Source organism: Sander vitreus, chromosome 14, assembly GCF_031162955.1.
Source record: "Sander vitreus isolate 19-12246 chromosome 14, sanVit1, whole genome shotgun sequence".
NCBI lineage: Eukaryota > Metazoa > Chordata > Actinopteri > Perciformes > Percidae > Sander > Sander vitreus.
This window is the reverse complement of record NC_135868.1, coordinates 28,992,159-29,005,003: the sequence shown is the minus strand read 5'-3', so window position 1 is coordinate 29,005,003 and position 12,845 is coordinate 28,992,159. Positions and strand designations below refer to the sequence as shown.

At 42.2% G+C, this 12,845-nt stretch overlaps 1 protein-coding gene across 1 annotated transcript in view; it reads right to left on the bottom strand.

The window, feature by feature from the left end:
- The window catches only part of eepd1 (endonuclease/exonuclease/phosphatase family domain containing 1), a 35,435-nt gene that overhangs the window by 10,287 nt on the left and 12,303 nt on the right, over nt 1–12,845 (bottom strand). Inside the window, exon 3 of the mRNA XM_078268004.1 lies at nt 4,864–4,915. Within this exon, the coding sequence (XP_078124130.1) occupies nt 4,864–4,915 (52 nt within the window). The remainder of the gene's footprint in view (nt 1–4,863; nt 4,916–12,845) is intronic.

Here is a 12,845-nt window from a genome sequence, read left to right as displayed (position 1 = left end):
AGTTATTGCATGCTATTATTTTATTTGCACAAATGCTGTTTGATAGTAACCAGGAAGGCCTTTTACAGTGTGACTAATGATGTCGTTGAAACCTAACCACAGACAGGGGTTTCCTTAGCGACAACAGGACAAGAGGACAACAGTCTAAAACCGGCACACACTCTCTGTATGACTAATCACGTCATGTGTCCAGAAAAATATCAAAGTTACAAGGGCAGTGGCCGGTTAGCTCAGTTGGTAGAGCGGGAGCACATGTGCAGAGGTTCATTCCTTGCCGCAGAAGGTCCAGGGTTCGAGTCCGACCTGTGACGGTTTTCCTGCATGTCTTCCCCCCTCTCTCTCAGCTTTCCTCTTTAATAAAGGTGGAAATGCCCCAAAAAAAAAAAAAAAAAAGGAAGTTACAGGGGCAGTGTAGTCTGGCGGCCAAGCTCAATCTTTTAAGATTGAACATTAGTCTGGGGAGTCTCTGTACGCAATTGGATAGTCCTTCAAACGATCAGACCAACGATCTGAGTGCTGCGCTTCGGTGGCCGGCTTGTTGAATGTAAACAAGAAGATGCTTCTCTATCGTCATCGCGTTAAACCCGCCAATAGCGCGCCAGGTGGATAAGCCAGTTTGTGATTGGTTCCCGCAAATTTGTAACGGAAGCAGGATAGATAAACGCACAGGTTTCCAGCCTGAGCTGCAGGGAGGAATCAAATCGGCGGCAGATCGGGCTGGGTTTACCCAGTCTAGGGGCAGTGGTGATTCTAGACTGTTTCAGATGGAGGGGCCAGGCTGGGGCCACATACGATTTTAGGAGTACCAAATACCACCAAGTGTTACATACCACCAACCCTCCATAGGTCTGGTTCTACAAAAGACTAACATACACATTTAACAATTAACACAAGAATACTCATTCAGTGTTAACCTACATGTTATATATTACTGCACATGAATAATACCCCCTCTTTGGGGATAAAGGTGGGGTTAAAAATGTATGAAAATATTTGTCACAGTTAGGGGGGCCAGAGGGGGGTTGAGGCTTAATATTACGGGGACACTGGCCACCCCCCACCAAAACTTAGTTATGCTATATGATCACAGAAATCCTCATGATGCACATTTTCACACATTATGTTTTATCAAAGTGATGTAAGTTATGATAGTCTTTTTTAAGAGGCTGTTCAGCCATGCTAGCTGCAGCCTGCTTATCTCAGCCCAGCTCAAGTGAACTTAGCGTAAGTCCGTTCAGGAAGACTTCTATGCTTCACATTTTGTGTTTCACTCTCCCAACCTAGTCAGCTGACTGGGCGTTCACTCTTTCAGTTAAACCAACCAGATTTTGCCACGATCTCTGTGAGCTATCGCGTTGTTGCATCCAAACTTTAAATCTGTTCTCCTCTCGGCTGCTGTCGATTGTTCTCACCATTCCCAGCGCCCAGGGTTCCTCCATCACCAGAGGCCCTACTCCACACAAACATCCTTCCAGATTTTAGGCTCTTCCTTCATCACCTCCATCCGTATCTAGACTCCATCGGGGGGATATTCATATATATCCATGGCCTCCATTTCCCTTATAAATGTAACATTGCAATGGAGTCTAATCGCCAACTACTCTAACATATCAACCCATTATGCACCATGGTAATCCAGTAATCCGGAAAATCCAGTCTTCAAAAACATCCCTTCAAAAGACTATGGGTCATTTCACTGATGTTACATCAGTGTTATTCTACAGTTGATGGTTCAAACATTGATGGAGTGAAGGAACGTACAGCCCAGTATTACTTAACTGTTACAGGCTATCATAATGTAGAGAATTGGGTTTAATATTTCCGATTGTTAACTTTTCTGCATTGAGACAATCTTCCAAGAGAGAATTGTGATGCATCTGAATATATTTCTTCCCCCACCCCTACGATAGATTGTCATCCTAAGTAATGCAAGGCTATTTAAAAAAATAAAATGCCTATTCAGGTCCCCAAAAAATAAATCTTCGGAGGTTCAAACAAAATGTAAAACTAATGCATAAAATATATTTTGGCAAGCTGCACTGCACCAAGTGAAGTGAAAGATCTAAGAGAGAATGGAAAAACTTCTCACGTTCACTCTGCAGGAAGAGACACTGCAGGGATAGAAGATGAGAAGAGATGATGCTTATGACTAAGACAAGACAGAAGAGATGAGAAAACAGGCCCAAAAAAATCAGCGTGGGAGGCTGGCAGGAGTGTTAACACTGCAATGTGGGCTACAGTACCTCTTGTCCAGAGGTAACTCATCCTCCCACCATCTCCCTCTCTCTGTCCAAAATACTCTGTTGCTGACCTACTTCCCTTTCCACGGAGCTCTGCTTTCTCTGCCAACAATCCATCTGGTAGCCAACACAGAAAGTGTCATTGCACACGTGCAACAAGTGTGTAGGCTGAACAGGAATACATCATTCTACTCAGAGCGTACTGTTGAACTCTGACATTTAATGTATACACAGACATCTGTGCGTCAATGCAGTCGCCCTACATCTCTTTTCAGTACTACATATATCGTATAAAATGAAGTTGCATATTAAACTGGGCCAACAATAACATGTGGGGCGGCCTAAAGCCTTTATACATACCTTTTTTTACATAGAATCCTAAGCTATTAAAATAGCCTAATAATTGTTGGCATGATTTTATAAATCATATTTTAATGTTGAACATACATATGGCACAGGGAATCCTTAGGATTATAATGTATCTGTGGATGGCTACCTTATAGTGACTATACCTTACTTATAGGCCAGTAAGCAGTGGGGATTTATATTAGCTAATAATATGTTGGATTCATGTTAAGACTTTTTCATTTTTGAAAAAACTTTCAAAAATTAACAATAATTTGGAGGCTCCCCTTCATTGACTCTGACAACCCCCTAGGGGTCCCGGACCCCCAGTTGAAGAGCCCTGCACGAAACAGTCAAACACTCTAACATATCAAACTATTAGGCATCGTTTTAATTCAACTAATTTCACTCTTAAATGAAGTCTCTCCTGATTTAACTACACAACAATCCATCTGGTAGCCAACACAGAAAGTGTCTTTGCACACGTGCAACAAGTGTGTAGGCTGAACAGGAACACATCATTGTGCTCAGAGCGTACTGTTGAACATTTAATGGATACACAGACTTCTGTGCGTCAATGCAGTCGCCCTACATCTCTGCTCAGTAGTAGGAGTGGGTGATCGGACTGTACATCGTGCGATCTGTTCTCCGTACTGACTGATTGAGGTCCCAAAATGGATCGGTCACACTATAGACTGTAAAAAATAGTGGACGTAGCAGCAGTGACATCACCCATTGGTTTGTGGACTGCTGTTTTGAAACCTCGAGTTTGCCAGTTTGGCCGTCACCATCTTGTTTTTTGGAAATCGGACGTGACGATTTTTGACGAGAGGTTGAAGCTGGGGAGGATGACGTGGCCAAGCCAGTGTTGTTTTTGGTTGTAATGGCGCTGCGCTAAGCTAAACGCTAAAGAAGGAAAAGTACAGCAGAACAGAAAATAAGTTACCAGTAAGCTAACAGTAGCTTGCTAGCTTGGTTGGCAGAATGCTGAACAAGACATTTTTAGGTGAGAGGGTCAAAGTTTAAGACAAATACATGGTCAGCACCCAAAAACAAGTTCACGGCTATTTGATTATGACAAGTTGATGTGTAGCCACGCCCTAAAGCATCCCCTGCTCTATCGTCACAGATTAAACAAATGAGACACGTGTTCATTAGTGAACTTTTGAGGTGATGGTAGGTGAAGCTAGGTAAACCACATCCTGACTCCGGCTCCGAAGATTTATATCAATTTCCTTATCCCACTTTCATAAAGGAAGCAAGTATGACTATCAAAGAACTCTGTTGTAAAGCTGTTTCCAACCAAGCACTTGGGCGTCGGACTGGGGGGAAAAAGGGGACTACCTTACCCAGGGCCCTCATGTGAGGAGGGCCCAAAAAGATGCTAGAATGGATAGCTGTGGATGCGGGGAGAAAATGCCTTTCTAAAGGGCCCAGAATTTTGTGCTACGCCCCTGCGATCATCTCTACAATGATAGTGGGGAATGCAAAGTTATGCTAACCTTTATCAACCAAATCTGTTACAATAAACCCAGGTTGTTATTATTATTTCTTCTGTAAAGTTTACAGAAGGACTAATGATTTAATACCCACATTTTTAACAGTAACCCACCAGATTAGCAGAATATAACGTTAAGTAATAATGTAATGACTGCATATTTATCACTGGAGTTGTATTTGAATATGATGTCACGTGACAAATAAATTGTAAAACAGTGTTTACTGTTGCATATTTCATATTTTCCTCTTATAAGATCAGTGCAAGTAATGGAGTGATCAGGTTTAACACGGTGAAGAAGGCAGTACAGCGCAAACATCCTCTAAGCCAAAATGTGCCGGCATCTTTTAACAAAATGACTTTTTCTTAATTAAAAAAACAAAACAATCTTAACTGCTGAAGAGGACACCTTCCAACGCATGGCAACCCTTGTAATATTTATAGTAATGAAAGCCCAGATGAGTACTAACACAGTTCAAACCCAAATGTGGGCCTTGAAATAGAAGCCATTTACACTCTGGAGATAGAGACACAGAGTGGGAGAGAGAGAGAGAGAGAGAGAGAGAGAGAGAGAGAGAGAGAGAGAGAGAGAGAGAGAGAGAGAGAAAAATAAATAAATGAATGGGAAACCCAGAGTTTCTGAGTACATTTCCCTGAGCGGTTGATCATCTCATTTACACTGCTGCAAATCAAAGCAGGCGTCAACCCCTACAGTGGCAGGCCTCCCAACCAACCCAGTGACTGCAGCCGAGAGCAGTGGGGTGCACAGCTCCACTTTACCTTATCAAGAGCCTCCCGCTCCAGTAGGTCCTGCACGGCCAGTAACTTGACGCTGGAAACAAAAAGAGAAGATCAGTTTGACATTAACATATTCACATTTTGACTGTATATATACCAACACCTATCAACTGACATCTACATACCACAAACTGTTTGACTGGCTGAATCTGTGGCCAACATGTGTAGCCAGAGTAGAATTGTTTTTAATGTAATTATATCATCTGATGGCATTGGTTGTTGTCCATTTAAAAAAAAAATAAAGCCGTCTATGGTTAAAGTTAGCTAACATTAGCCACCTAAGCTACTGGTCATACCAGACCAAGTAAGGCCGTAGCTGCAAAACCCTTGAGTGTATTGAAATAAGCAAGGGTCTGTTTTGTTTCGTAGGAGTTCAACTTTTCAATTGTGTAAGATTGAGTTATTTCCTCTTTCAAACGTCTTTTCAGCCATTTTGGTCAAAATGACTTTGTGAAAACACCCTGTTTTGTGTTTGCCCAGTCAAATTAATCCATTAATAACCCAATGTATTACTTAACCTTTTTCACTAACTGAATCAGTTCATTTTCAGAATCAGAAAAAGCCTCCATGTTCTCTGACTAAACCCACAGACAATACTGTGAACACTCTCAGAGGAACTACTTTCTATTGAGGAAATGGTGTGTTGTTAGTTAAAATCAACTGAACCTTTACGGAAACAAGCATTACTAACCCAAAGGTTTACCATACCCTATTACGTATAATACATATTTAGTCTACGTACATTGTTTAACATAATGTTCTTAATGCTAAAACCAGCTCTTCATTTTATTATCATGTACACAGAGAGAGTCAGATAGTGTTGACACTCTTTAAACTGGATCCTCAACATAATAAATGGATTAAGGCAAACTCAATGTTTTTTTAAAGTGTCAGAGAGCTGAGAAAATCACACCAACTCTTACTGAGGAGTTTGGACTGGTGTCCTAAATCCTATCTGCCAACACGTCATTGCACTGTGAAGGAGGGGCCTTTACAGCCTAATAAACATGTATCTCTTTACTTTTTAAATGATTTTCCAGACCAACAGTCAGCACAATAAAAAGCAATACATTTCTGAGAGGCCCTAGTGCTTTCACTCTTGCCTTTATTTGGCTCTGAAGAGGAACTGCTTTGCAAAGCAATTTGCGACAGAAGTGAGGAAAGCATTCCCCAGTATTTCACTTGGATTAATGTCTTTTACAAATGGCCTCTACTTGAAGAAAGTCTTATATACTAATAAGTAGGAAATCAAAATAAGTCCCCCAAATCCAGCTAGTTGACACCCAGAATCTTCTAGAGCTCAATCCAAGCCGTTTATTAGAGCTCGATAGGATTGGGCATCATGAACGGGTTTCAACTTGGAACCGTTCCAATGGCATCGTTTTTTTATTGGAATCGTTTGGAAAAGTTGGTTTAGAATCTGATCATCGGTTCCAAATTCAACACAAGTAACTAACAGCCATGGAGCCTAGTAAGTGGCGCTCTAAAGTGTGGCTTTATTTTACGTTGGAAAAAGCCTGGTAGAACTGTAAATCACTATTGAATCCAAATAAATACATTTAAATACATGTTCCTCTTATTCTCTTATAAGTAATAAATAAGCATGTGACCTGTTTCAACTCCACCCCTCAAAGAATTGGAATCGAGAATCGATAAGAACCGGAATTGAAAGGAAGAATCGGAATTGAAATCAGAAAAGTTCAATTCAAAACGATGCCCAACCCTAGAGCTCGAGGAGAAAAAGTGCTGCTTGAGCTGCACAAGGCATTATTCTAATGCACACACTCTCAGCTCAGCATGTAGTACCTTATTCTGAACTGATTCACTGTGATGCAACACACTGAAACCAAGTTGGTGGCAATGCTTTGACTTCATTCACCTATAACCTACTACGGACGACACACAAATTTACATAACCTTATCGCCAGGGGACTATAGCCCAATACAAAAACTGAGTTAGTGCATTGAACAAATTAACGACTGGATGTGCCAGAACTTTCTCAAATGAAATGATGAAAAACTGAGGTGGAGGTTTTTGGAGCAAAAGAGGAACGATTAAAAGTCAGCACTCAGCTTCAATCGACAATGTTAAAAACAACAGACAGAGCCAGAAATCTTGGTGTAGTCATGGAATCAGACCTGAATTTCAACAGCCAAATTAAGACAATTACAAAGTCAGCATAATATCACTTTAAGAATACATCAAGGGTTAAAGGACTTATGTCTCAGCAGGATTCGGGAAAAACTTGTCCATGCTTTTATCTTCAGTAGACTTGACTACTGTAACGGTGTCTTTACAGGTCTCCCTAAAAAATCAAATCAGCTCAAGTCCTCACTAAGACCAATAAAGTGGATCACATCACTCCAGTTCTGAAGTATTTACACTGGCTTCCTGTCCCTCAAATAATTCATTTCAAAATACTTATGAAGGTTTATAAAGCACTAAACGGTAGTGCTACGTTATGAAGCACCCAGACCTCTCAGGTCGTCTGGGACACGTCTGCTTTCTGTCCCCAGAGTCAGAACTAAACAGGGGGAAGCAGCATTCAGTTTTTATGCACCAAATATCTGGAACAAACTCAAAATCTGGAAAACTACAGGTCTTGTGAGCTGGAAAAACCAAATTCTGGCTGGGCCAATCACATCATGTAGAGAGTCGGTGGGCGGGCTTATGGCTGCTGCTGCTGGCGAACAGCGGTCTTTTGAATCGGCTTTGTGACTCTGGAAGACTTGGAGTTAAGCTTTTCTTTGAGAAAAGAACAAACGGCACTGAAGTCATTTTTAAAAAAGGAAGATGTGTTCGGAGTTTTGCCGACCGGATACGGCAAAAGTTTAATCTATCAACTAGCTCCTCAACCTTCTTCCTTGCTCTGCTTGGTTGTAGTGCTGTCCTATTGCGTGCAGAGGGAATTTGAAAGACAACCGTTTATCCCGCCCCTCGGATTGAGCCCTGCCAATGGTGAGTTCCCAGACCCAACATCTGGATGAGGGTCTGGCTTGTCAGGCTACAGGTCCGTCGCAACTCTCTGTTCTTCTAAAACTTTAGTGTGTAACTTTTTGATATTAATGAACGTCCGTTAGCATTCAAGCCATTGCCAAATGAGTTGCTACAAAGCTAATTAAGACTATCAGCTCCACACAGCTCTCTCTGGATTTCTCAGTATGACTATATTCAGAAGATTGTGGCGTCCGGTGACTTTCCCACGCAGAAACTCTAGTGAAGATAGTGTCCTCTTCTGAAGAGTCCATCATGTTTTTTAATCCTCCGTGTCCTCCTTGCATACTAGCAACTGCGTGGAGGAGGGGTGGGGGTGGTATCATATGGACGCACCGACAGTGTTGTTGTCATTACTTAGAATTCCTCATGGGGGAGACAGAAACTACACACTATGGGCCCTATCTTGCACCCGGCGCAGCGCAAAGCCCGATGTAAGTGTCTTTGCTAGTTTAAGACCGACACAGTTGTCAGTTTCCCGTCCAGCTCCCGTCGTTTAAACAGCAAATGCACCTGCGCCCATCTTTGAGCCCATGGGCGTGCTGGTCTTACAGGGAGGTGTGTTCAGGTGTGTTCATGTGCATTCTTGGCGTATTGCTATCTTGAGGCAGCGGAAAGTGATTGTGCCATTGGCCAACAAAAACCTGGTCTAAAGTCAAAAACGCAGCATTTCATTGTTATTATGACAGCAAATTAGTAAAATGCGTCTAGGCTTATACACAGCGTGCGCACACTATGCTTGTTACACACACAGGGACGCACAGCAGCACACACACATGCAGAAGATTAAAAATAAAAATATTACGGTGCAAATCCTCCATCATAATAATAATAATAATGCTCCAAGGTCCAAACGCGCCTGGCTTTTAAAGGGAATGGGAGATGATCTCTGATTGGTTTATTGCATGTTACGCCCAAAACACACCTCTGATTAATGAAGACACTAAGTACAACCCTTTTGAACCATGCGCCCGGCGCACGGACCCTTTTTTCCACCGTCAAACTAGCAAAAGTGGATTTGGACACGCTCTAAACACACCTGCGCCAGGCGTTTCGATCGTTAAAATAGGGCCCTATAGCTTTAAATCAAGGCTGAAGACCTTTCTTTTTTATGCTGCCTTTCTTTAAATAATTGTTTATTTTTTATACTGCACTGTAACTTTTATTCTCGTATTTTATCTGTTATATTTTTAATAGTTTTTAACTGCTCTTTAATGTTTTAGGTAAAGCACTTTAAATTGCCCTGTTTCTGAAATGTGCTATACAAATAAAGCTGCCTTGCCTTACTAATCCAAGATCAGCCACACAGAAAATCAAATTGCATGACAGTCTTTTCTATTAGTGTTAAGTCTATAAGTGCTGCTGCTGCTGCTGCTGCTGGGCATTACAGGAGCTCTCCAGACTGACTCACATTCACTTCCCCGAGTGTTCCACTAAAGCTCAGTGACCAGCATCATATGTAATGTCCGTCAGCAGTTGTAAGGGAGAAAATAGAAAAGTTACAACACAAATTCAAAGGCTGTAAAGCTGTCAAGTAGGGCAGCCATGAGGAGTGCTCTTTCTGCACCCCTAGACACTGCCATGCTGGTATGCTGCATTCAGGCCATACAGGAAAGGAGGCAGAGACCTCCCTACCTAAGAATATCATCCTCCTCGTGTTGCAGGTTTACAGAAAGTGGAGACAATTTCTTCTTTCTTGAGGAGCGTAACAGTAGCACACACCGGACATGCAGAAGTAGTCAAGGTACAGAAGCTGAGATGTGTCGATCCATGGAGCCAATATGTTCCAACAGGTGACAGTGGCAATCTCTGCATGTAGGGCTACTAAAAGTACTGCTGAATATTGATTGTGTCCGTACCAGCTGTTTGGTCCGCATCAGTTTGATTGACAGCTTTCAAATGAACTGAGCCAAAAACTAAAATGAAATGTTCCAATACCATTTTTTCCTTTCACAGTATTCATTCCAATACCTGCCATTAGTGCTGTTGGCAAGCCCCGTTTCCTCCACCCTCTCTATGCCTTTGATCCGCTGATCAGCGGTATGAGTTCTGCATTAGCACATTGATTGATTTAAAAATGGTTCGCCAGAGTCTTTGATCGTCCATGGCAACGGTCTGTTATGCAGAAAAAACAGATCGTAGAATGCTGTGATTGACCAATCAGAATCAAGGAGGCCTACCTATCAAGGCTGTGCAATATACTGTATATATAATGTTAACAGATGCATAACACAAACCCTGTATGTATATGTGATTGTTGTATGGCCTGGCTCGGAAAACAAATACATACAGAGAATGAAAGTCATAGAACTTTCAGTCATGACGTGAAAAGACCATAAATAAACTACTTTGCAGAGACCCGCAAACTCATTTTAGGCAGTATTGTAAATGCTACTGTATGGGAACAACAAGAGTTTTTTGAACGGTACCAAACAAGCTCAAGTTAGGTGTGAGGAGAGAGTTTTCGGAATATCATCAAGGGGCATTTCAAACGCTTCAGTTGACCTTACTGATACAAACAACTAATGTGTGCTAGTACCCTCTTCATTCAGCTGATGTGTCATTAATGCATTCTGACAAAAACACTAAGCATTTCATTGTACCAGGACTTAGAAGTGAGCTTACTACAGCTACATTTTTTTAGCAGGCCACAGTACAGTAGGTGAAGGATAAAAAGGCATGGAGGTGAAAATGCCTAAGTAGGGCTACAAATGTAACGTTTGTCTTGATGGTGGTGATGCAAGTAATGCAGTATACAATAATTAGGGTTCTTCATTGGGAAGCATAAATTAGTCGTAAATTTAAATTCTGGTAAGAAGATGAGTGGATATCTTGTAGGCATTTTGCCAAAGGATGGCACTAGAAGATGCATTAATTGTCCAAATAGAAAGAGTGGATCCACGGCAACATGCAAATTACATTCTGATATTACAAAGCTATGTCCACCCACCAAAAAACTGCATTGCATGAGGTAACAATGGATGACAAAAAGAGTGTCATCAAGTGAGGCGATTTTGCAGAGGCATCGCGGCTCCCTCCGGCACTTAGCGCCGCCCAAGATGATTGCGATTGGTTAAAAGAAATGCTGATAAACCAGAGCACGGACTAGCCAGACCCTCCTCCTCAGCACTGTGGAGGAAGGTCTGGCAAAGCGAGACTAAACTATCAATAATCCTTATTTCACGTGTCTACTGCTTGAACATGCTGCCCCACCTGAGTTAACAGCCTCAGGTAACATAACACTGCAAGTTGGAGCAAAACCTTTGTCGCCTCGGTAATCAGCGAGTCTACAGATCCTGTTTTCAGAACAAACAGGCCTGCAGTCACAGAGATAATACTCCTTTTCTCTGCTGTAGGTGTGATCTCTCTGCACAGTGAAGGAAACTCTCACAGAAACCCTGCTTCTCTCCTGCTGGCTAAGATCCTGATCCTCCCGTTTCTACTGGCAGGGAGTCAATCCCAGCATACCCTGAGCTGACCTGAGCTTCGGCCATGTCGTGGATTATGCTGAGTCAGTGATGCAGGACGATAGAATCTGCTGTGTCTATGGGAGATTATCCTGATGCAAACAATACGTAAGAAATGAAAATATGCACAGTCAGGCACACGTAAGGGCAGATATACAAACAAAAGGTTGCAGACAAACTCTGTGACATCGAGCCTAATCCGTCAGTGTCACCGTGAAAACGGAGCCTTTCGGCAAAGCAGTGAATCTCTGGGCCCCATATCTCGTGCTGTTGTGCAGACACAAACACGACATGATGAAGCAAAATAGTCTGCTTCAGCATTTGTCAGATTAAAGCTAATCTGAGGGCAGACACAAGGTTGCATTAGAAGTGATGAGCGGCAGCAGGGGACATGACCTTAAACATAAATAATTCCTCAGGATTTCATAGCCTTGAATGAGGAAAAGGCTCCAAGCTGCAGTTCACCACACATTTAAAGAGCACACCGATTTTCAAGCTATATACTGACTAGGTTTACATGCATGCACAAAAATAGTGTGATGTTAAAAGAAATCTGCAATTCTTCAAATGATATTCCCTCAAAATCTTTCACAACAGATTTTCTGAGAAAATGAAAAAGAGTTAGTATGTGCTTGTTATTATCAATTTAGACAACGTAATTGTAGATCACGTAATCTCGATATGATTACATTGAAAGACGATAAATTATCACATTGAATTATTGCCCAGCCCTAGGTTTACTATTCAGATCAAGTATTCAATTTAGCAATTTCTGTATTTAGCCTGAGCCATAATTTCCTCACTCTCTCCAGTACTCAATCCCACTGATTAAAGTGGAGTTGCATTTAGCTTACTAGTGACCATAGTAAGTCAGTTTGATTTGCTGCTGCAGGAGACAAACAAGCCCAAATCAGCTTTGTTTAGCAAGAGAAACGGGGTTGGGAGCATAGTTTTGGCCCCAGTGACTCCTGGCTAGCAGGGCTTGCTGGGCAATTTCCCTAACTCACTGTCCAACCACAATAAAATGCTGTGCCAATGGAAATTTCCACATGAGCACCCAACACCCTGCGTCAGCTCAGCACAGACCTCCTTTGCAGCACCCCATCCTCTTAACCTCAGCACCCATGCTGGCCTCAATCTTGCTTGATTCCTTTATTAAATCAGGTTGGCTTAGTGAGATCCAAGTCCAAATTATTAACATCACTGAAAATGTGAACACCCACCACGTTTGTGTGTGTGTGTGTGTCTCTGATAGTTCTGTCGGTCTGTGAAGGGATTAAAAGAGCGTGTGACGCTGCTGCCAAACTCTGTGCCTGCCTATCTCATAATCCAGGCCTACTGTACAGATCACAGATGTTGGGTACATCATCTCGACAGCTGCACTGGGCTCGTGTATGTCAACAGATTTGCAAGCAGAGATGTGCACAGTCTAGGTCACTTAGCCTGGGAGTGGCTCAGCAGAGCCATAACATTTCTGTGGTATCAAAGAATGGAAGGGGCTT